The sequence below is a fragment of the Drosophila busckii genome, chromosome X (assembly GCF_011750605.1).
Source record: "Drosophila busckii strain San Diego stock center, stock number 13000-0081.31 chromosome X, ASM1175060v1, whole genome shotgun sequence".
NCBI lineage: Eukaryota > Metazoa > Arthropoda > Insecta > Diptera > Drosophilidae > Drosophila > Drosophila busckii.
This window is the reverse complement of record NC_046608.1, coordinates 17,781,244-17,804,742: the sequence shown is the minus strand read 5'-3', so window position 1 is coordinate 17,804,742 and position 23,499 is coordinate 17,781,244. Positions and strand designations below refer to the sequence as shown.

Sequence of the window (23,499 nt, the reverse complement as noted above, 5' to 3'; positions counted from 1 at the left end):
TATGCACACACTATTGCAATAAATTAAAGCAATTTAGATTTTTTATTAAACATACAGCATGCAAACTGAATCTTTTAAGCTTTATTGTATATATATATATTCTATTTATTCTTTATTTTTTAAATACTTTTGTAACATTTTATTTACTCAATTGCTTTAACAAACATTTAATTATATTATTTTCATTATCTCTTTCAAAATTTTCTATATTTCAAGCATATTTATTATTTATTTGCATAGTTTACAGCAATAAATATATAGTATATATATAAAGTATATTTTTATTTTTATTATAATTTTTTCTTTATTTATTTTTATTTAATACAAGTCTAAAACTATGAAGTATGGCCAATTATATTTATGACTTGGCTACAACGGCAGCAAGTTAATAAAATATTTAAGCTGCAGCGTCAAAGCGATTGCTAATTATTTATTAAATTGCATTGCATGTGTGTGTGTGTGTGTGTGTGTGTGCATAAACTATTGTAGTACACTGTCCCAACTCGTTGACAGTTCACACTTAAGCACAAGCGCCATCTAGCGCCCACTCACTATCTAGTTAGTAGCTAGCTAAATCCAACTCTCACTTCCTCGCTCTCTCGCTCGCTCTCTCGCTCTGACGCAAGCAGTTGTGCTCTCTCTCTCTCTCTCTCTCTCTCTCTCTCTCTCTCTCTTTCGCTGCTGACGTGTGTGCGCGCAGTCAAGCGTATATCCTGGGCCATATCGTCTCCTTTTTATTGCTGGGTGGGTGGGTGGTGCTGGTGCTGGGAGGGAGGTTTTTATACCTGGCAGCTAGTTGCAATGGACACGTCATCAGACTGGCCCAAAAGGCATTGAAAGATTCATATTACAACAGCCGCGTGTGTGGGCAGCACAACGTGAAGAAGAAGCAGAGAAAAGGTGAAAAAGTAACAGCAGTTAAATTCTAAATTTTAACAAAATCAATATGAAATTATATTTAGCAGCAGCTGTGTAATAAGTTTGCCAACTAAACTTTGAACGCTATAAATAATCCATTTTCAATTAATTAGTTGCGCTTAACTTTTCCTTTGCATAGCAAAATTGTTTCAAATAGTTTATTCATTGGCAGTTGAATAGTTGCAAAGCTAACTAAGTTAGCATTTTAGAAATTAAAAGGTTATATTAGATTTGATGGAAATCTTTATCCTTCTTGACGGCGGCTAACACTTAATTTAGACCCAAATTTACTTTGTGAGCTGCTCTTGAATTTCTTTGTATACGCTTCTTATTTTTATTCCTTACTCAAACGAATCTTTCACTTATATCAACTAAAGTTCTGACTAAAAGTTCAAGCACAGAATTTAAATGTTTAACTTTGCGCTTTGTACCGCGTCTCGTAATGTCGGCTGCGACTGAGTTTCGGACTTTCTTAGAAAGTAAGCACATTTTGCTGCACAAAATTTTATAAAACAAACCTTAGCATTTTATTTTGAAAGCTGCCAAAAGCTAATTGAAAATCTTCAAAAGTTTTATATGCATAAATTAATACATAAAGTTTTATATAAATCATGTTACTTTTACTAGTTTGCTAATTCCCAATAAAATGTAATTTTACATTTTTAAACTGCCAATTCTTGCTAACTTGTTAACTAATCAAAAGAAAAACAAATGCAAGCTGAAAAAAAATCGTTTGTTTACTTTAAAATAAATAAATAAATACAAAAAAAAAAAATGGTTATGCTTAGGGTTAGACAAAGACAGACAACACACATTTAGCATTTATGCGCATGTGTGTGTGTGTGCGTGTGTAAAGTTTTTAAGCGACAAATTTCAAATTAGCGCGCTTGCGTTGTCCAAATTCGCTGGAGCGTCGCTGCAACGGCACTGCTGCTGCTGCTACGTCGCTGTCGGCAGCGTCGTCGTTAGCTTCAGCATCGCGTCCTAATATATTCCAGAAGGGGCGCGGCGTTGTTGTTGTCGGATCCTTATTTATGTAAATGCAATTGATGATGGGCTCATCGCCGAAATAGGGACGACGATTGTTGAACTGCTGCTGCTGCAGTCGCTGCTTGTTGCGACGGCGACGACGACGCAGCTGCTCCTGACGACGACGACGCTGCTGCTGCAGGCGTCGACGCTGTTGTGGCGTTAACGCTTGCTGCGGACGACGGCGCTTGTACCCGCCAATGCTGCCGCTGCCGCTGCTGCTGCTTAAGCTGTTGCTTGGCTGACGGCGACGCTTGTTCTTGTTCTTCCTCTTTTGAGTTTGCTTGCGTTTGTTTTTGTTTGCCTTGGCAGGTTTGCGCTTTTGTGTGTTAACAGCCGCCGCATCCATAATAGGCGCTGTAGCATTAACATTGCCATTAACAGTGGACTGCATGTTAGCTGTTAACTGTTGTTCCTGCTTCTTCTTCTTCAACGGCTGTTCCTCTAGCATATCCAGTGGCACATTCTGCTGCGCTGGACGACGCTGCTGCTTGCGCTTCTGCTTCTTTTGCTGCTTCTGCTGCTTGCGCTTGTGCTTGTTAGGACGTCGTCGCTGTGGCTCATCCTGATCCTGATCGTCTGTGCTCCAGATCAGCGTTGAGCTAACAGGACTCTCCTCTGTTATATAGTGCTCCAGCTCCACTTTGTCGTCCACTTCGTGCGCTCCATAATAGAAATCCAAATCGTCGTCATCGCCCGCCTCTTCGGCATAATCCTCCACATCTTGCAGCCAATAGGGATAGTCCTGCAGCTGCTGACGCTGCGATTGTCCCAAAGGCTTTAATTCGAACACGGCGTGCGTGCTGGGATTCACTTTGGGTGGCTGCTGTGACTGCACCACAACAATGCCCGCCGCATCACCCACATTGGCTTGAGTTGCAGACTGCGCCAACACGCTGATGCCTTGCGGCAGCTGAGCAGCCGGCGCAGCGCCAGCGGCAGGCAGCTGCAGCAGTGGCAACAACTCCTCTTCATCTTGCTCATCATCCTCGTCCTCATCCTCATCCTCATCGTTATTGTTCTGCAGCAGCGCTGCCACAGCTACATAACGACGCTTGCTGTTAGTCTTGCTCTTAGTCTTATTAACAGCCGCTGTTACTGCTTCAGCTGCTGTTGAGCTTGTGTTAACGGCCGCTGTGACTGCAGCTGGCAGCTCTGTTACGGCGCGACTGTTGCGCTTGCGTCGCGTTACAACGCACTGGGACTTGCTGCCGCTGCCGTTCAGCTGGCGTCCTTGTATATAGAAACGCTTTAGCTCAAATTCATCGCCATTCTCATCCACCTCGATCCTGGTCTCGGCCACAGCGCTATTGGCCAGCAGTGTTAGCCATGCCAAAGCGCCTAGCAGCGCCCAAATGCAAAGTTTGCTCATCTCGTACTGAACTGCCGGCCAAGGCAGCGCGCAGCTTTTATGAGCTCGCCAGACCTATTGACCCACAGCTAATTGAGCAAAAGAAATCTATGCAGACAACAACAACAACAATCTGAATTATTCATCAGTTCGTGGTGCTGCTGCCTTTTATTTTAGCATAATTATTATATCTGGCTTTCTAGAACTTGTTTTTGCCAAAAATCAAATGTTGCGGCCCTCATACTTTGTGCGCTGATCGATCGTTTTTCTGCCTCACCAGGGGTCAATGGTCAACTAATAACCCCAAAGCAACCACAAAAAAAAGTTAATAATCGCCAAAAATAAACAACAACAAAAATTAAATGTAGACAGCTGCGGAAGAAAGTTGCTCCCAAAGCTTGTAAGTTTACGAAAAAAAAATAATGAAAATTATAACAATAAATAAAATTTGGTCAACACACGCATCTTTTTTTGGCATTACCGTTGCCAGTCTGAGCCCTTTTTGCATATTTATACGCTTTGTAATTTAAATTCATGCTTTTGTTCTTGAACTCTAATAAATTTCAAATTTAACGTATTATTGCTAAAGTTAATTAATTATAAACGTGCACACATAAGAAGAAGAAATCAATGAATTTTTGAATACAATAAAAAAGTTCTATTTGACCTTAAATTATTTAAATATTTTATGGCTATTTTAAGCTGCGCAGCATCCGCTAAGCAGCCAAACAACAACAAAAAGTGAAATTGAACTTTGACAGCTAAAGAAGAAAAAAAACCCACAAATAAATTTCTAGCAATTAATTAATTTTGGCAGCAAAAGTTCAACTAAAGCAAAAACAAGAAAGCAGGACAAGAACTAGCCTAAGCCCAGACACAAACCACGCCCTGAACTGTTAAGCTTCCCTCCCTGCCCCACGCTCTTCCCCCGAATCGTTTTTAGTTGTGCACTCTTTTTGCATGCTAATCAAACATAATAAATTTTCACGCAGAAGAAGAAGAAGCAGCAGCAGGGCCACTGTAGTTGACGAGCCCAATGTTGTTGTTGTTATTGTTGTTGTTGATATCAAGAAAACTTAACAAAAGATCAATTGACAGAGAGAAATGTTGCGGCGGCTGCTCAACACTTGGAATAATAATTGTGCAAGAAGAAATAGAAGAAATAACAGCAGCAGCAGCAAAAGAGGCCATTAAATTACAAACATCTTACAAGGAGAGAGCGAGAGGTAGAGCGAGCAAGAGCGAGAGCGAGAACTAACAGCTTCTGTTTAGAGTCCAGCAGCTGATTTAATATGGAGATGGCGTCGCTGGTCGTCATTCAAGAGAGCCCCAAAGTCCAAATGCGCGTGCAGACATGCAACAAAGCAACAACAACAACAATAACAACAACAATAATTACAACAACTATGTATGCTATGTATACTCTGATCCGTATCAACGTGTGGGCGTCTGGGCGTGGCACGCAGTCGTGCTTTATGCAAAATTAAGTGCACATAATTTAAGAACTTTCATTAATAATGTCATTAATAAATTTATTGACTGTTGGACTTGCCATCAGCGCTTGCTTTATTATGTTGGCCACTTTCCCGTAGCGGGCACCAACAGAATTTTTAATTAATTCATGAGCGCTAACAAAAATCAATACCTTAAATATGTGTTACGGTAAAATGGCAACAGCAATATCAAGTTTACATAGCGTATTTTTAAACAGCGCGCCAACTGCTAAATAACAGGTGTGGGCGACAAGCGCCACCCAACAGCTGCATATTCTTTCCCAATTGTATTATATTCTAGGACTGACAATTCTTCAGATTCGGGAGCAACAATCCCTGTAATATATCTACTCCAAGTCACCAAAGAAACTCACAAAAATCCTATTCGAATCGCTTTTTTCAGGAATTTTCCGAAAACTCAATTTTTTAATTTGCCGCCCAACCAAACGTCAATGCGCCATCTATTGCATAGCAGCTGCACGAAAAGCAATAGCAGTATTGCCAACTGCACAAGATGTAAACAACAAAGTCAACATATAACAGACTTTATCAATAAATTAAAAATTAAGCACAAATTGTGTTAAATATTTATATTATTATTATTATTATAGCCAATTATTTTATATTTTACTCTTTATTAACATTAGCTGCTGTTAAGTTGGCAACATTATGCACACACACCCGGGCTATCGACCGGCCGCCATCTTGCACAGTATTGCCTACAGTTTGAGCTGCACAAATCGCTTGCAGTTTTAGCAGCGTCGAAAAAACGTAAAAAATTTAAAGTCAAATGGAAAAACGATGTATTAAATAATTCATAATAAATTAAATGCCTAAGCATTGGCTGTCATTATAACCAACTAATGCAGTGCAAATACGTTCAAGGCAAAAGAACTGTGTACCAAAGAAATACAACACGCAAAGAAAAAAAAATCGTAGCAAGAGAATTTCCTGAGCTAAAGATGTGTCTATACTACGGGAATGAATGAATGTGAAATGTGTGTGTATATGTAGATGTGGGCGAAGGCGAATAGTGCATGTGTATGTGTGTGCGAGTATTGAAACAATCAATAAAGGATGTGTGCTTGAAGCTAAAGTGCGCTAAGGAATTTATTTCTTTCGATAAAACAAACAGTTTAAATTAATAAAACAAAAACCAACAACAACAACAATGCAGTGGCCAAATAACGGTTAATGCTAAATAACTCAAAAAGCAAAACAAAAACAAGCTAAATAAGAGAGACTTGGAAATTAACTATTTACGCAAACACACACACACGCATACAAACAAATATAAAGAGAGAGAGTGCTTGCTCGCTCTTTAAGCGTAAACATGAAGCACTACGTCATGCTGCTGCTGCTGCAGCTGCTATTGCTGCAGTTGCTCCAACCAGCACGTAAGTGTGTGCATGTGCTCACTCCAAGTGAGTGCAAGCGAGACAGCATGATATCGTTAACTATTTTCTATTTATAGCACGCGTTGACTGCGTCGAAGTGCACTTTGAGGCACCGGACAGCGGTTTCTTTTTGAAGCATGCACGTCAACCACCTGTCACACCGGAAATCGTGGCCAATATAGCCACCACCTCATCCTCCTCCCTGCCAGCGCCACCCAAGGCACGCAACTATGACTCGGTGCTGTCACTGGATCGCTTTACCGTCGTCGAGACCACGCAGCCCGTGTCCATACGCGCCAGCTATGGACCCTTCTCCACCAAGCAAACTGTGCCTGCTCGTTATATAGTACCCGACATGGAGGGCAATCCAGCAAGCGGCGGCGACTATGTGAATGTAAGTAGAGCCGAAAGCTGCTCTTTAGCTTTAGCTTAGTGCTCCGCTCTTATTTTGCAGAACTCTACGGCTACGTTGCTGGAGCTGCAGCAGCCGAATATGCATTTGGATATCTCAGCGCACTTGGTGCGTTCCGTTGTCTCACAGGACTCACCGGTACTGCGTGTGCTCTTTCATGCTGGCGCAGATCCTGGCGGACATCTGCAGCGCCAGAAGGTGTGTGTGCTGCTGCATGTAGCCATGGCTAATGAGCAGCCGCTAAAGGGACGCTGCATGCCCGAGGGTGAAGATGGTGTCTGTGTGGCTGAGGTGGTCGTACCGTTGAGCTGGTGGCCACTGCTGCAGGCACCACGTCATAGTCGCGATGGCAGCAATCCGACGGCTGCCAGCTTGCCACCCAAGGTGCCACAACGTTACGCGCAGGTGTCCTATAGCGTCTTTGAGCCACCGCTGCGTAATCCGGAGCAATGTGAGCCCAAGGTGCAGATACAACCGCTGACGATCTTTGCGCAGGTGCCGCTCATGCCGGCCAAGACCGCGTTCAAGGAGCTGCGCGCAGATGATTCCGTGACCTTTTTGCTGCCCATGTATCCATTGTATCCCATGTCTAAGCTGCATGTGCCCGTCTTTTTGCATCAATATGCGGATCAGGAGCAACGCATTGCCAGCTTTACGGTCCGTGCACGCGTCAAGGCCGGACTGCGCATCTTGGGCGCCAGCGTAAGCAGCGATCAATGGACCATTAGCATTGAGAAGGAGAATCCCAAGCATACCACAGCGCGTGTCACCGCCTTTCGCAAGGAGTCCGAGTCGGCAGCCAGCAGCAGCAGCGCCTCCAGCAGCATGGAGTCGCGCCTCAATCTGACCAATGAAGTCTACGAGGTCTTCTCCTGGCTGCTCGAGGTTGCCGACGATACCAGCGACATTATGGATGGCGGCAAAATTGTTTGGTCCGTTACCCACGTCTATGATACGCCCAAGGATAAGGACTCAGTCGAGCAGTTCGCTGCAGAGGATACAAAGAAGCGTTTGATAGCCAAACTGGAGATTAACAAGGACGACATACAAGCTGTGCTGCCCATGGCCAAAATCTGGGAAGTCATGAATACGGCCGTACTCACCGGACGCCAAGTGGCCCAAGCCATGAAAGTCTTTATTGTCTCCCAAGCGGGCAAAGTGGCCGATGTCACCTTGCAGAGCTCCTGTCATGCCGAGGACGAGAGCGTCATCAAGGTAAATTCTTGTTTAATAATTTCTTTCATCAATTATCAACTGTTTGCCTCTCTTTTAGGTTTCCTCCTCCTGCAGTTCGGTCTATGTCGATGGCTCGGAGCAGCGCGGCTCTTCGAATGCTTCGATTATTGTCAAATATGGCACCTATGTAGGCTTGGCTAAATTTATTGTCTGGATGCCCGAATTCCCACTTGAGGTTTACATTTCCGATTTTCGCTTGTCCCAAATTAAAGGCTGGAAGGTCAACGATGACAACCATTACATGTAAGCAACAGTAAATATTCGCTATGAAGACTTATTTAGAATCTATATATATAATATTATAGATTCTAAATAAGTCTTCATAGCGAATATTTACTGTTGCTTACATGAATAAATTAGTGCAAAATCTTTTGATTAGCATCTTTAAGAATTCGGAAAAAGATTTAGCTCCTGCAATAGTAAAAATTAACATTAAATAGCTTTTAAACTAATACGTTTTTAAAAAAGATTATTGATTTTTCTTTTATTGTTCTGCTAAATCAAAATAATATTTTGATTTTCCTTGTCACTAACTCCTTTGTAGGTTTAATAAAAAGTTTAATTAGTAGCTTCAAATTAATCTTCTTAAAGTTTAATACTAAAGAATTAAAGGTTTTCTCATTTTTTATTACTATTACTTATTTCCATCTACATTGATTTATTTATTTGAATTTTCTTTTATTCATTTTCGTTTTTAGTTGTATATATTCTGCAGATTCTTGAGGTCTAAGTTTTTTATATATTATATATGCTACAATAAATATCTCACTATATCCAATGCATATCCAATTATCTCATTGCAGGCACAATAAGCAATCACGTCGTCGCAAGAAGCGCTCCTATGTTTGGGGACAGCATGGCACCAACTACTACAACAATGTGGGCTCGGAGAAGAGCATCTGTCGCGCACGCTACCAACAAAGTCCAGTGGAAGTGTATGCCAAGTTCTTGGCCATAGATCAAGTAAGTCTTGTGCTGCTGCCAACAGTTGAATTTAACTATATATATATATATATATATTCTGTTTTAGAACTCTGGACGCATAAGCTACTTTATCTCCAGACGCACCGGCTTAAGAGTGACGGACTTGGTGCAGCCGCTGCTGCGTGTGGCAGACCCCAAGATCGCTGCGTTGAAGGGACGCATACTGCAGGGCAAGTCCATGGGACGCACCGATGTACAGGTGCTGTCGCCCATAACTGGACGTGTTATTGGCACCAAGGAGATACGCGTGGGCAGCGACAAGGTAAATCTTTCGAAGCTTATTGTGCGTGTTATCTCGGGACTGCAGTTGACCATCACACCGGATGCTGCCATAGAGAATGGCTATCTGGCAGAGACTTCAGTGACGCATAAGCTCACCGCACAGTATCAGGAGGGTTTGCTTGATATCGATTTGGAATTCTCGGATGGCTCCAAGACGCCGCTGCGTGATATTGCTGTAGAGGATTACTTTTTGCTGGTTGAGAGTCTGGATACGGAGGTGGTAGCTTTTGCGCCTATGTTAGCCTCACATCATCCTCGTGTCATTGCCGTGGGCGAGGGCAATGGCAATCTCTTGCGCGTCACTTTGCTGCTGTCGGAGGAATGTCGTCAACGTCGCAACGCTGCTGCCATCAGCTCCAGCTCCTCTGGCAGCTCCTCCTCCAATTCGAAGCAAGGCAAAGGCAATGCAGCGCCCTTGGCCAGCGCTCTGGCTTCTATTGAGGTGGACTTTAATAATTTGGAATTGGTGAGCAAGCAGGAGGCCATTCAAAACGATGGCACCGTGGGACGTGAGCGCAAGAATTATCGCAATAGCGGCGACTTGGCTGACATTATTGTGGGCATACCTTTGCGTGATTCCAGTCAAAACTATGAGCCGACTATGCAGGCGCGTCAGCATCGCGGTCAAGGAGTTCAAGCCGTTCAGAAGGGACATTTTGGCCCCAATCGTGGCATTGCTGTCGGCAACATGTCCTCCATGGAGCTGGGCATGTATGTGCTGCTCACCGCCTTTTGCTTTGCCATCATTGTGTTTGTCATCTCGTGCGTGGTATATGCCTCTAAATTCCGGCCGGCTATGATTGAGTCTGGACTGGATCCGCTGTCGGGGGCCGGCAAGGGATCTGGCAATGGCAGTGGCGGTTTTCGTGATGTGCGCTTAAAGGAGTCGACAACCAATGCACATGACTGGGTCTGGCTGGGACGTTCTACCATTGACAGACAGTCCGTAGCCATACCGGAGACGAATAATGTGCCAGCACAGCAGTCGAATCCAGTTCGTGGTATGTTTAGCTGAGCTGCTCTTACGGCAAGAGTAATTAACATTTCTGCTTTGTTTAGATTCCCGCATGCGCATTACAAGCAATCCCATTATTAACTATGATAACGGTCGTCGCGTTAGCTCCTTTGATCAACCGCAACCCAAGCTGCAAACTCATATAGTGCCCGCCTCCAATCTGAACAAGCTGCATGCCAACAAGTAAGTAAGATCCCATTTAAGAGTGGGATGCTAAAAGCTGCTGTAAACATTGCTAACTAACTTAATTATCATTTTAATAGCTATTTGACCAATGAGCGCAAGGACAATGCTTTGGACTATAAGCCACCAGTTCCACCACATCGCAATGTAGGCACACGCGTCATGTTGCCACCACAGCTACCAGCAACAGCTCCAAACAAGGTAAGTTTATCAACGGCAGCTGCTAAGCTTAAATATAAAATATTGCCACTCTTAATTAACAGGATAATAGACGTCATAGTCAGCACTATAAGCGTGACCAATTGCACAACGATAACAACAATATTGTTTCACAGCAGCAACAACAATCACCACAGCAACAACAACAATCACCTCGCCAGCAACAGCAGCAACAACAACATCATCATCATCATCCAGAGCGTCAACATCAGCGCAGTCACAGTCATAGCCATAACTTTATACAGGAGCCATCGGTGCGTTCAGTGCACATGAAAATGAAGCAGCAACACTTGCAGCAGCAGCAGCAACTACAACAGCAACAACAACAGCAGCAGCAGCAGCAACAACATGAAGAACTGCACAATGCAGAGAAGCTGGTAGAGTATACCAATCCGCATCAAAAGAATGCATTTCAATTCGATTCGCTGACACCAAAGAGAGTAACCAAAGCAACAGCAGCCGCTGCAGGTGCAGCAGCAATAGCATCAGCAGCATCAACATCTGCTGCTGCTAATGTTCTGCCGCTAGCACCAGCTTCGCCAGCTATAACGCAAATAAAAGGTAAGTGCGAGCGCGCTAATGTGTAATGTTATTTAACAGCAGCTTGATCGATAAATGTAACACCGCAGCTGTTAAGTAACAGCTGCAGCTAGCGATAAAAGCTCAACTGTTGCTCAACAGCTGCAGCTCAATGCAGCTGTAAGCTTACAGCTTAATCGATTCTGATCAACCCTGATCAACAGCTGCAGCTGTAACTTTACAGCAGCTGTAAGCCATGCTGATCAACCCTGTGTAGTGCAGTTGTGCAGTGTAAAACCACGTGTGACTTTTGCTAATGCAAATTTTTTTCGTTTAATAAATATATAGAAGATCCACACATATTGAGCAGTGTTGAAGATGCAGCCAATTCGAATGCCACCGATGAGATTGTGCGGCTGCCTTCACCGCCAGCCATAAGCAGTGAGCCGACAACAAAATCATCGCGTGTCAAGCGCGCCACAGTTGTCGGCAATCCCATGTTTTCAACCACTGTGGATGATAATATGGCGCCTGGCGAGCGTCTAGGACTAGATGATCTGGATATGGATTACGAGCAGATCATGCACTACTTTGATAACCTAAAGGTAAGCGCTAAACAACAAAACTAAAACTGAAACTAATGCACTTCATATATTTTATAGGAATCAAATGCCTGAGTGCAAGAGATTATTGCTAAAATTCGCGAGATATTGTCAACATTTCAACAACGATATCAGAATGTTGTTACACCCCTATCAACGCCCACACGTAAGCAAATACAAATGCTGGACGAATTAGTCGCAGTTGGTGTCGAAGTTGGATTTGGAAATGGAAATGGCCAGGCCTAAAGCCAGATTTTCCAAAATGGGTAAATTTTTACACACACTTACACACACAAATACACACACACACACACAAATATACAACTAAGCGCAATTCTAGCAATCCAAAAAAAAAGTATATATAAATATTTATATATATATAAATACCATATATATTTGAAAAATACTCAAGAGCAACAGTGGCATAGCAAAATTCAAGCTAAAAGAAAAACTTAATTATTTATTGCAATTAGTCTAAGTTCATATATAGCATATATAGCTAAGTTATAGCTTATTTAACAAAAACAAATACAAGAAAAACCAGCTTCCCAAATTCTTGCTTAGACGCTTTTTGCCATCAGCATAAACTAATCGTGTAGCCTCCAAACAAAAAACTGAGACTACATACATATACAAAAGAATATATATATATATATATATATTTAAATTTGAAAAAAAACCCCAAAAACAAAAAAAAAAAACAAAGTAAAAGCAACTTTTGTATGAGATCTCGGCCTCCTTATATGCATATCTCTCTTATTATAGATTTAAACTTAAATGAAATCAATGAAAAAATCATGCTGAATTTTTGCATTTGTTAAATATGTAACTTCCGTTATTTTTTTGTGTCCATCCGCCCTCTCAACTTTTCCCAAACCGCAAGACTTCAGCTGTCGCCTACACTTATAGCTCACTTATATACATACATATATGCTATATATACAAAATATATTTGTATAAAGCTAATGCATACTATAAAGTCTAAAGAAAAGCAACGCTTTATAACTGTAAAAGTTGGCTAACGGTATATGCCATATATTGCAATCATAATATTATAATTAAAACAAAAACAAAAAGAGAACTATAAATCATAAGTATACCGAAATGAAAGTTAAAGTAACAAACAAGTATATAGACGCTTATGAGCTTTATTTGAAAGATTTGCATTCTACACAGGCAAAGAAATGAGAACCTTAAAAACAATTCACAAAAAAGCAAATAAAGTATGGGAAATGTGTAACCAAAAAATATGATATGATATTACTAAGCGTTTAAGCTTTATATAATATTACAAATATTTATAGGAAAACCATGCATATATTTATTATAATTATTATTATTGCAATTCTTTTTTAAAATATTATTTTTCATATATTTTAAAGCAAAAGTTGACAGAAAAAAAAAAAAACTCACCTTAAAAATTAATTAGGAACAATGCCGATTAATCCCACAAGCAAGTCGATAAATTCGCTAAACGAAGTATACATATACATATATATATTTATATATATACAAACAAATATAACGCGAATACTATTTATATATGTGCTCACATACTCACTTAAGGGGATAGATGCAGTTCTGAAGACTAGTTTTTTTTTTCTTAAAATAATTAGTAAACAATTTAACAAAGATTGCAATATTTTAATAAATCAAATTTATTTAATTTTTTTTCATAAAACTTAAGTTAAAGTATACATTTTAAAACAATATTGTTTTCTTTATAAACAACCTTTTTAACGCTTATGACTGCATCTACCCTTAATGTTATCGATACTATCGATTGCAGCATCGTTTGTTAGTAAACACCCTGTATATTTATACTGAAGACTCTGTTATATTATAAACATTTTATTTTTACTCAAGTCCTATATATAGCACATATATATAGCATAATGGCAATCCCAAGCGAATTCATTCCACATAGTTTTATATAAAATTTTTGATTTCTTAGTCATGTTTATATATTATTTCTAATTTGTTGTAATTGTTTTTTAGTTGCGCATGCGAGTCTAAGGCATTCATAAGTATTATTTTCCATTTTGTTAAACAATTTTTTAACATCAATTGTTTCATAAGCATATGTTGTAAATTGTTCCGTCCAAAAAAAAAAAAGTAAACAAAAAATACTAAAAACAAATATGAAACAAATGAAGGATAAAAACTAAATAACAAACGTAAAAAGCTGATAAAGAAAAACCAAATAAATAATAATGCAAACAATTTAATTTTAAATTTCCTCAACTACACAGAACAACAAATGCTACGAATACGAACTTAAACTAATTTCTTAACCAAATTAATTTTAAACTCTTGCCCTATTTTAACTTTTTGTTTGTGCTGTAGTTTGTCGAAAATTTAAATTATAAAAATAGTATATAAATTGTATATACCCAAGCTTTTTACGCTACAGCAATCTCTTGTTTTTAACTTTTAAATGTTTAGTTTTGTTTTCGAAACCTCTGCATAAACTTGATTATCTAATCTACACATATACACAAACAAACATTGCGAATTCTTGCAAAGTGTGCTAACCAGTGCTAGTGCCATATATACTTACATATATACACAATCAATCATTAGTGGGCATCAATCATGATTGACTTGCCTAGAGCTTACTTTCCCTCCAAAAAAAAAAAAATAAAAAATATACATACCCATTGACTGACGGACTGATTGACGCTGATTGAAGTCAAAAAGCAAAGTAAAATAAAAGAATTGTAATTGTTTATTATGTCACTTAAGCTGCAATCAACACTAAACTTAGCCAATTTCACAACCCAAACTCACTCATACACATATAAACACATATACATACACATATATACTCAAGCACACACACACAGTAAGTTTATATATATGCATATATGACGATTCCAATGCAAAGACTTTATTTTTATGTATAAATCAGAGCTCGTAAATAACAATTGATCGAACTTATAACCTCAGTTATGTGAGGCTGTAGGTTCAGTGCTTTGCTAATTATTTGCAAGCTCTGCTATAAATTTATATTGTATAATTTAATTTAATATTAATTTTAATTCATATTTTATGCAAAATAAGACAAATTAGAATTTTCTAGTCAGTTCGTAGCGTACAAAAATGTTTTTGTTACACACACATACACACACACATACATATATATATGTATATGCCATGACTATGTATTATGTTTTGCCATTGAGAAAAGTAAAACCACAAACACAACAATCCTAGTGCTAAGCCTATATACTATATACACACACTATATATAAAGAGATATATATACAGATATAGATATACATCGCATGTAAATGTATATTTTATTTTGAAATAATATTATTTGCTTTAAACATCATAACTAAATTTAAAGTTAAGAGCATATAAAGCAGTATACAAAATCATTTAAATTTCAAAAAGCAAAAACATAAAATTTATTAAAGGGCGGCAACAATTACAAAACTTAAACAAACATTTGCATACGCGCTTTTCTGCAAATGAATGAAAACAAAAATATATAAGCAATTTAAACCGATGATGAATATTAAGAATAATTATATATGTATATGTATGTCACTAAGCTTGTCATCAAAGTTAATCCCCCCCAAAAATACTTCCCTAACATTTTCCACATTGAGAATCCCACCTGCCTGGCCAAAACGCTTAAATATCGCGCCTTACTCTAAACTCTAACTTGCCTAAATTTCTAATCAAAAATGGTAAAGAAGCTAAATTGATAAAAAGTAAAACAAAAACCAGCGCTGCATAATTGTTAAATGAATTTGTATTAGTTGTAAAAAAGAAAACGAAATGTATTATGTAGCTGTTGTGTATGTGTTTGTATTGATGCTTAGCCTGTAATTGTATGTGTATGTGTATGCTTGTTTGCATGTGTCCGTGTGTCTGTTTGTATGTGTGTGTGTGTGTGTGTGTGTTTGTTTGTGAAATATGCACGTCGCTACTTGTTGTTATACTCAAACTGCTTTTTGTCCACGCCCCTCCCACAATCAATAATAAACACACACACACACACAGACAGACATTTGTCTCCTTCACTCTCTCTATCTCAAAGTTAAAAAATACTTGTGCTCATTTATACCCTATTCATCACGCATTTCTCTTATATTCTCTTATATTCAAACCACTCGCCTTATCCTCCTCTCACTTTTTAATCATATGAATGTTTAACCCTCCAGACTACACAAAAAAAAGCTTATACATATATATATATATGGAATGAAAAGTCTAGCATATATAAGAATTATATATATATATATATATATACCAACCAGCATAGTTAAACATTTTCTATGTAATCCAAGCGTCAAGGTTTTTTGGAATAAGCGCTTTTTAAATGAACATTACAATTTTGCAATAAGCCCCAAATCCGCGCATATCAGTTTCTTCTTCTTTATGTGTTTCTCATTCTGTCTCTCTTTAATTGTTGGTTTTATAACACAATCCGTTCTTATATGTACTGCTTATAACAAATAGTTAAAAATGCAAAACATAATTACGCTAAAAAATATAAACAAATTAACTAATTAAATGCAAAATGTATACAACAGCAACAAAAAAATGACGAGCATCCGGCTAAAGATTATATATATATTATATAATTATGAAACGATATGTTTTATGTGCAGGTGCATGACCTAATTTTATAGTTGCCATGTAAACACTTTAGTAGTCTATTATTATTATTATTATTATTACAATTTACTATTATTATTATTATTATATTATTAAGAGACACACATTTTGTTTAAACGAAAAAAACAAAAATCAATTTCAAAAACAAGCAAACCCGCAATTTGCAAAGAAAAACAAAACAAACGAAAAATTGCAACAAAAATAATATAAATATTCAAAAACTGAAATATTAATTTAAATAAAAAATAATTTATTAATAAACCACATATTATGAAAGGATATAAAACCAAAAAACTAACACAAATGTTGTTTTCATTGGGTGCGTTGGGGCATTGATTTTTATAGGGTGCAGGGAAGCTTTTAGCACGGCATACTCAAAGGACGCAACTACCGCTTATTTGCGGTCAAGGACTGCGCACGCGCTTTGCAATCCTGTATACAAGGCAATTTACCCGACTATATCATCTGCAACTCTTCGAAAACTGTACTATTTGTCAGCAAAAAGTAACAGGCGAACAGAAATCAGCAGCAGGCAACTGTTCGAAATGACTTAGGCAACGAACTTGCCATTTGCCGGCAAGTTCGCTGCCTGAGTCATTTTGCCGGCAACTGCGCTGCCTGCGTCACTCTCATATACACTGCAATCCCTAAAGTATGCAACAAAATTGCAGCCATTTTGCAAGGGCACTCCTTGAAAATAAAACTGGCCATAATTTGGTCAAATCCTGCAGGATTTTGAAAATTTTTGGTTTGCGAAGCTCACAGGACGAAACTCTATCGAACTGCATCCCAGGATTTTTAAAATCCTCAAAAAAATATGTCTTACTAAAATGCAGTGTGTGGGTCGCAAAATTTTGTCCAAAAACACAAAATCCTTGTTTTCTCCGCTTCTACAAGGACTACAAGGATGTCCATTGGTCAGCTGATAGTCCTTTTGAATACCTAACGTTTGGCACTAATTTGGTCCTGATCCTGGCAAGGACTCGGGAGCTATAGCCTATTTTCTGTATACAGAAAATGCCGTTTATCTGCGCTCCTGTAAGGACCTTCGTCCTTTGAGTAGTATATTATGAAAGGTCTCAAGGAGCACTATCATCTGACCAAAGCACATCCTTGTAGTCCTTACAGTTTCCGAGAAAAAGGACATTTTGTGTTTTTGGCCCATTTTTTGCGACCTAGCCCCTGCAAATTTTTTCGCGCATATTTTTTATGCGATTTCGAAAATCCTTGGATGCAGTTCGATAGATGCGATGCTCAGGAGCACGAATATGCAGGTCCTTTTTGCATTGGAAGGATATTTTAGGAGCAGGAGCTAAAAAACGATTACATTTGTCGCTGGCAAAAAAAGACTTAAGCAACGAACTTGCGCAACATTTTTTTGTGCGATTTGGAATATCCCAGTATGCAGTTCGATAGATTTGATGCCCAGGAGTGCAAATATGCACGTCCTTTTGGAATTGGAAGGATAATTAAGGAGCTAGAGCTTTGTTTTGCACACATTATTTTGTGCAATTTTGAAAATCCTTGAATGCAAATTGATAGATTCTATGCCTAGGAGTAAAAAAAGCAGGTCCTTTGAATATACAAAGGATAACGAAAGAGCAGAAGTTAAGATAAGCGTTTTGTCGAAAAGGAAAACTAGCCATAAGTTGGCCAAATCCTTGTGCATTTGAATATCCTTTGGCCAATTGACAGTCCTTACTAAGATGCATCAGTTGCTGGAGTTTGGTGCTGATACTGCGCATGACTCTGGAGCTAGAGCCTTTTTCTTGTACACAGAAAAATATGTGTAACTCGGGTGCTGTAAGGACTTTTGTCCTTTGAGTTATACAATTTGAAACGTCTTAACGATGGCTAATTTTTTACCAAAGGACATTGCAGTTGTCCTGCACATGGCTATGGAATACAAGTTTTACAAAATGACTGCTTAAATGTAAAATTAGTCATAACTCCGTCAATCGGCAAGGCGATATACAAAATTTTTAGATTACAGGATACAGAAGGACATGCCTTAACAAATTGCACTAAAGGATAATTTAGCATGCAATAAATGATAAAGCAAAGAAACGCTTTCTTACAAAGCTAACTAAAGGTCGCTTTGTTTGTCCATGGGACAGCATATAGCACAGGATCAATCAGGCTTGGTTATATATTCCTATTTGGCATGATGCGATTTTGGTCAAAAGGCATTAGCATAGACTTGAACAAATTCTTACATAACAAATTTAACAATAACAAATTGTAGTAATGATAATAACGACTAAATAATTAACTTATAGCTAAGCTATGTTCACAATTTCTTTATATATAGTTTGTTTTCAATATATTTAGCTGGCAGACTTATGTCATTGCCTGAAACTTTTTGGAGCTAATGAAAGTATTTTTCAAAGCGTTTAAATGAATTGGACTATAAAAATTTCGCCAATTGGCCTTATAAAGATGTGTTCTTGAAATTTACGCAACATTTGTGCGCTGATCTTGAACGCCAACGATGTCGTCAACCTGTAAGAGATCACAAGCGTGGGCCGCGGGATGGTGCGGGGGGAGGTGGGTGTTTGCTATCATCTGCTGTCCGCCCACGCGTAGAGGATTCCAATAAATGCGTCGTTCGTTGTTTACGCTGCTCTGGCTCCGACGTTCAGTTCGAATGCCAATTGTAAGAACTTCCAATTTGAGCGATATGCTGCCACGCCAAGATTGTTTATTTGTCAGCATAACGGAAGCTCTCACACACACGCGCACACACACACACAGAGATAGAGACTGAGAGTCTCTAAGCCAAAATCGCAGCTCAGCCAAGCATATAAAAGCGTTGGGAAAACGCTGCGTTGTTTCAGTTGCTTCCAAATTTTTCCGTGCACTCTAGCAAAATATTTTTTTTTCGTTGTTCGGCTGAAATTGTAATCAAAAAAAGAAAAAAATTATTTATAATGTCTTACATTGGCAACGCATCGGATTTGGAGTGTGAAAAGAACGAGTTCCCTAGGCCGCGTCCTACGGGCCTTGTAACCAAAATGGCCGCTCATAAGTTATCATCGGAGCCCAAGTGGGTCGATAAGCGAGAGGATGATTCCGATTCCGAAATCTCTTCGCCAGATAATTTTCTAACCAAAGGTGCCCACAGAGAGAGAATACGAAACCATAAAATTATATATTAATTTTTTTTAAGTATTCTATAGTTTCAAATGTGTATCAAGTGCTAAAATATTTAAACATAAAAAATATGACCACATGGTCTGCTGCTAAGAACAGATGGTCTTAATATTCAAACTAAAATCTTTTAAGCAACTCAAGTTTAAATCTAAATTTAAAAGCATTAGCATAAATTAGAAAATTCATTTATAATGCATGCGCATGACGCTTAAACTTCAACTAATGCTGCCTAACTAACTGTAAATATATAGTTGTACTCATATCCTAACTTTGCAGGCGCATTTCTACTGACACCCTCATACGAACTATCTATGGAACGAGCTGCATTAATATGTGAAAAAATGAGTTTCAAGGGATGTTTCAGCTTGACGAAAACCGCTACAGGAATTCTATTTAAATTCTCAGATCCAGATGATTACCAAGCGGTCTTTAAGAAGGGTTTCCACAAGGTTACCGGAGCGCGTTTCTATCGCAAAGTAAGTCTAGTATATATACTATATATATATACATATATATAGTATAGTGTGCTTTAGTTCTAACAATTGTAGTTGCCGCATCTGAAATACTTTTAACATTTTTGCAGCAATCATTTTCGCGCAGTGTGAGTATTGGCGGTCCATCCAACCACCCACCACCCCACCCCAACCCAACCCCTGCCAACTTATACATATACTAACTTTAGCAGCAGTACTATATATATAGCTTAACACTTGATATATTTGAAATATCTATAGATTGCCATACCGTGTCGACCACGCAAGACATTCACGCTCTATGTGCTGGATGTGCCGGAGGATTTACCCGTGGAAGATATACGCCATGCCATGTACAAGTTCGATTCGGTGGTGGAGGTAGTGCGTCTGCATATTTACTCCAGCCCTGGCATGGCCAGCAGCAGCAGCGGCGGCGGCGGCAGCAGCGCCGATAAGGGCGTCGAAGGTGAGCTGATCCACCACACCCAGATCCAGTTACCGAATCCATCACCAATGCAAACATTGCGCCGTGCAGCCTTTAGAAGTAATTCACAATCTCAATTCCATACACATACAGTCTTACTTCGCTATAGCGCACACACAGCTCAAGATTCAGCTCAAATGCAATGCAAAACTTTCTTTTTAGAATATTTGCAAATAACAAAAATTAAGCATAGAATTTAGAATTTAGCAAACCTTGAGCAACTTTTTAATAGCAAAAGGAAAATTTAGTCAAAGTATTTGCAGCTATCAAAAATTGAGAAACTTTCTAATACAATTGAGTTCTTTTCAAGGCAATTTTGTGTTGAGAATATTTAGAAATATTTTCATTTGAAAAGAATTCTATTTATGCATATTTAAATATATATCTAACTATATCTATATATTTAAATTAAAATTTAGGAATATCAAAGATTAATTAACTTAATAATTTTGTATCAAATTTCTAAATTTGCTGCATACAAAAATTTATATATAAAGCTGCTTAAATTGGAGAGCAATTTATAGCAAACTGAATAACTGAATTATCATAGTTATATTAAATTAAGTTGCATTTAAATTGCCCTTTAGTTGCCTTGAAATTAAATCAATAACCCTGAGCTCTAATTTAAATTTGTGCGCTATAGTCAGGTACAGCTGTAGTCAAAGCCTAGCCTAGCCACTAACAACTCTCTCTATACACTCACACACACTCTGACACACACACACACTGACACACTTGACAGGCAGCAGCAGTGTTGGCAAAAGCGTTGTGGGCGATGCCATTGAAAAGGCCGAACGTCCGGAGCGTCGCGAGCTGCCCCCAGCCGTCATACGCATCACACTGGCCTCCATGGATGAGTACAATATATTGCTGCAGAACGGTCTCAATTTCTACGATGCCACATTCTTTCCCACTGATGCGAATATTTCCCTAAAAGGCGCCAAGATTGACTACAAGCGTAGGTAAGTCGCCACCACCACCCCCCAGCCAACCAGCCACCCACTCGCTCTCTCACTTATGCGCTGTGCTCTTCTCGTCTAGAATGTTGGATGGCTCCATACCCGGGCGTGTGCGCGAGCTTTTGCCCGTATTTGATGCAGCTGGCTTCTGCAAGTTGCCTCCACCCACCAGCAAACTAATTAAGCCCCCGAGGTCATAAGTTGAAAGCGACAAATGCCACGCAGACGACGCCGATGCCAATGATGATGACGACAACATGTTCCGGCTAGCTAAGCAAGCCAGTTTACTACGGTGCAAACTGTCTCAATCCAAAATCCCCCAATGATGATGAACACACACACACACACACACATACGACGACGACGATACAATTCTCGTTTTGATGTTGGCAGCGTTTGCGTTTCCGCTGCCAACTGTAATAATTCCTCTTTTGGCTAAAATTCAATTTTTTTTTATTATTATAAAATGATTTTTGTGTCTTTGCTTGCAAAAAGAGATCAACAACAACAACAACAACAACAAAACTCTATTATAAATGTATTCTTTTTTTTTTTGTAATTTTACTTTTTGTTTTGCCTTAGTTTTTAATGATTAAATGCCCATAAACGGCATAGCCTCTAATTTGTTTGATTGTCTAACCAGAAAAATACTTTATACATACAATATACTATGTGAAAATTAATAAAATGGAAAAATAAACTATCAACTATCAAAGCGGCAAACGGAAATACAACTAATTTCAAAATTTAAATACAGTTTACACTCTTCAGTAAACAAGTTACAAAGCAAAATAAATATGTGAATGAAAATAAAAATAAAATAATTTTGAGCGCAAATAAAAGACACACCCCCCTCTATTTAACTCGTATATAGAAGATTACTAATTGAATATTTTTTAAAATAATTCATTGCTATTTAAATGAAATTTTCAGCAAGGGCTGGACATAATATTGGACCTATCTAGTTGTCTTAAATTTAGGGTATCAATTTTAAAATTTAAAATCATTTGCATTGGAATTTGTATTAATGAAAGCGTGTCTAGTAACTTGCTCAACTTATATTTTGCTTAATTTTTCTAAATTTAGCATTTATTTCAACTTAAGCAAATTTGTAATTTGCTATTGATATAGTTATAAAATTAAGTCGACTTAAATATTTCAAAGCAAAAGATACAAACTATAAATTATTTGTGCATAAATCTAAATCTAACAAAATATTAGATGTAGACATTTATATAGACACGCTTTAGCTATAACTTAGAGTCAATAAATTATAAAAAATATTTTTAAAACTTTTACCTGTGCATAAATTTGTATCCAATGAAGCTGCGAGCTTGTTGAAACTGCTGCTGCAATAAATTGTTGTTATTTTTATTGTTAGTGGCCCACACCATCAGAGAAAAAAAAGACTAAACTACACACAATTAGCTAAAACTGTATTTGTAATACTTTTCAATTTATTTACTTTCTTTGCTTGTGTTTTTTGTTTTTGTTGTTTGCACTTTATTTAGGTAATTGATTTAGGTATGTATGTAATAATACATATACATATATATACATATATGTATATATTAAACTTTTTTCTTTCATTTATTGATTGATTTAACAGACAAATAGTTGCACAAGTTTGATTTAACACAAAAAGACAGACACAAATACATGCGCGCACACACACACACACACACACACAGCTTGTGTGTATGCGTGTGCATTTAATCATAAGCATATTCATATAATTTAGCATACTGCAGAATGTCTTCGTTATATTTAGTATATATAATAATTAATAATTGATTTAAAGCATATTAGCATTGCATACTATATATGTATATAAATTTATCTGCATTTGCTTTCATTTCATAGTAGTAGTAGTCGTAATAGCATAGCTGTGTGTATATAGTAGTATATATACTTTAATAGTTAGGTAGTCTGTTTAGGAAATACTCATAGAATTTGTTAACGCAGCTTCTTTAAATATATATAGATATATATATATAGTTGGGTTTTCTTTTTGTGTTTGCATAAATTTCATATATAGAGTTGTTCGAAGAGAACAAAAAGAAAATGTTTCAACATTTTATATAGTGTATATATATATATATAGGTATGTAATAAAGAAATATAATAATCAACGTTTAACAAACAAAAAAAAATTGCA

At 38.0% G+C, this 23,499-nt stretch overlaps 3 protein-coding genes across 8 annotated transcripts; 2 read left to right on the top strand and 1 right to left on the bottom strand.

Moving 5' to 3' along the window:
- Positions 1–1,777: 1,777 nt before the first annotated feature.
- Positions 1,778–3,319, bottom strand: LOC108604981 (cancer-related regulator of actin dynamics homolog). The gene has a single exon (XM_017994551.1). The coding sequence runs from the start codon at positions 3,317–3,319 to the stop codon at positions 1,778–1,780; it is 1,542 nt and encodes a 513-aa protein (XP_017850040.1).
- Positions 3,320–5,574: 2,255 nt separating this feature from the next.
- On the top strand, positions 5,575–11,983 carry LOC108607065 (transmembrane protein 132E). The gene is made up of 11 exons (XM_017997681.1): positions 5,575–6,188; positions 6,266–6,582; positions 6,643–7,815; positions 7,874–8,079; positions 8,640–8,799; positions 8,867–10,103; positions 10,162–10,300; positions 10,381–10,501; positions 10,564–11,080; positions 11,387–11,643; positions 11,701–11,983. The coding sequence occupies exons 1-11, from the start codon at positions 6,125–6,127 to the stop codon at positions 11,713–11,715; spliced, it is 4,206 nt and encodes a 1,401-aa protein (XP_017853170.1). The 5' UTR covers positions 5,575–6,124; the 3' UTR covers positions 11,716–11,983.
- A 7,166-nt stretch (positions 11,984–19,149) lies between these two features.
- On the top strand, positions 19,150–21,850 carry LOC108605800. 6 transcript variants are annotated; one of them, XM_017995605.2, is made up of 6 exons: positions 19,150–19,386; positions 19,702–19,901; positions 20,009–20,026; positions 20,160–20,364; positions 21,125–21,344; positions 21,424–21,850. In XM_017995605.2, exons 1-6 carry the CDS (start codon positions 19,203–19,205, stop codon positions 21,539–21,541), a joined length of 945 nt encoding a protein of 314 aa, XP_017851094.1. In that variant the 5' UTR covers positions 19,150–19,202; the 3' UTR covers positions 21,542–21,850. The 6 variants fall into 6 exon arrangements, with proteins under 6 accessions (XP_017851094.1, XP_017851092.1, XP_017851096.1 ...); XM_017995603.2 differs by having other exon boundaries at positions 20,160–20,442; XM_017995607.2 differs by having other exon boundaries at positions 19,151–19,386; positions 19,831–19,901; positions 20,160–20,442.
- Positions 21,851–23,499: the final 1,649 nt, after the last annotated feature.

Bases quoted from the DNA above. Each gene is read 5' to 3' on its own strand.
- LOC108604981 (XM_017994551.1), bottom strand. From the start codon at position 3,319: ATGAGCAAACTTTGCATTTGGGCGCTGCTAGGCGCTTTGGCATGGCTA.
- LOC108607065 (XM_017997681.1), top strand. From the start codon at position 6,125: ATGAAGCACTACGTCATGCTGCTGCTGCTGCAGCTGCTATTGCTGCAG. The intron at 6,189-6,265 runs GTAAGTGTGTGC...TTCTATTTATAG, and splicing joins GCAGTTGCTCCAACCAGCAC to CACGCGTTGACTGCGTCGAA. The intron at 11,081-11,386 runs GTAAGTGCGAGC...ATAAATATATAG, and splicing joins AGCTATAACGCAAATAAAAG to AAGATCCACACATATTGAGC.
- LOC108605800 (XM_017995603.2), top strand. From the start codon at position 19,203: ATGTCTTACATTGGCAACGCATCGGATTTGGAGTGTGAAAAGAACGAG. The intron at 20,443-21,124 runs GTAATTCACAAT...CACACTTGACAG, and splicing joins GCGCCGTGCAGCCTTTAGAA to GCAGCAGCAGTGTTGGCAAA. The intron at 21,345-21,423 runs GTAAGTCGCCAC...CTTCTCGTCTAG, and splicing joins AAGATTGACTACAAGCGTAG to AATGTTGGATGGCTCCATAC.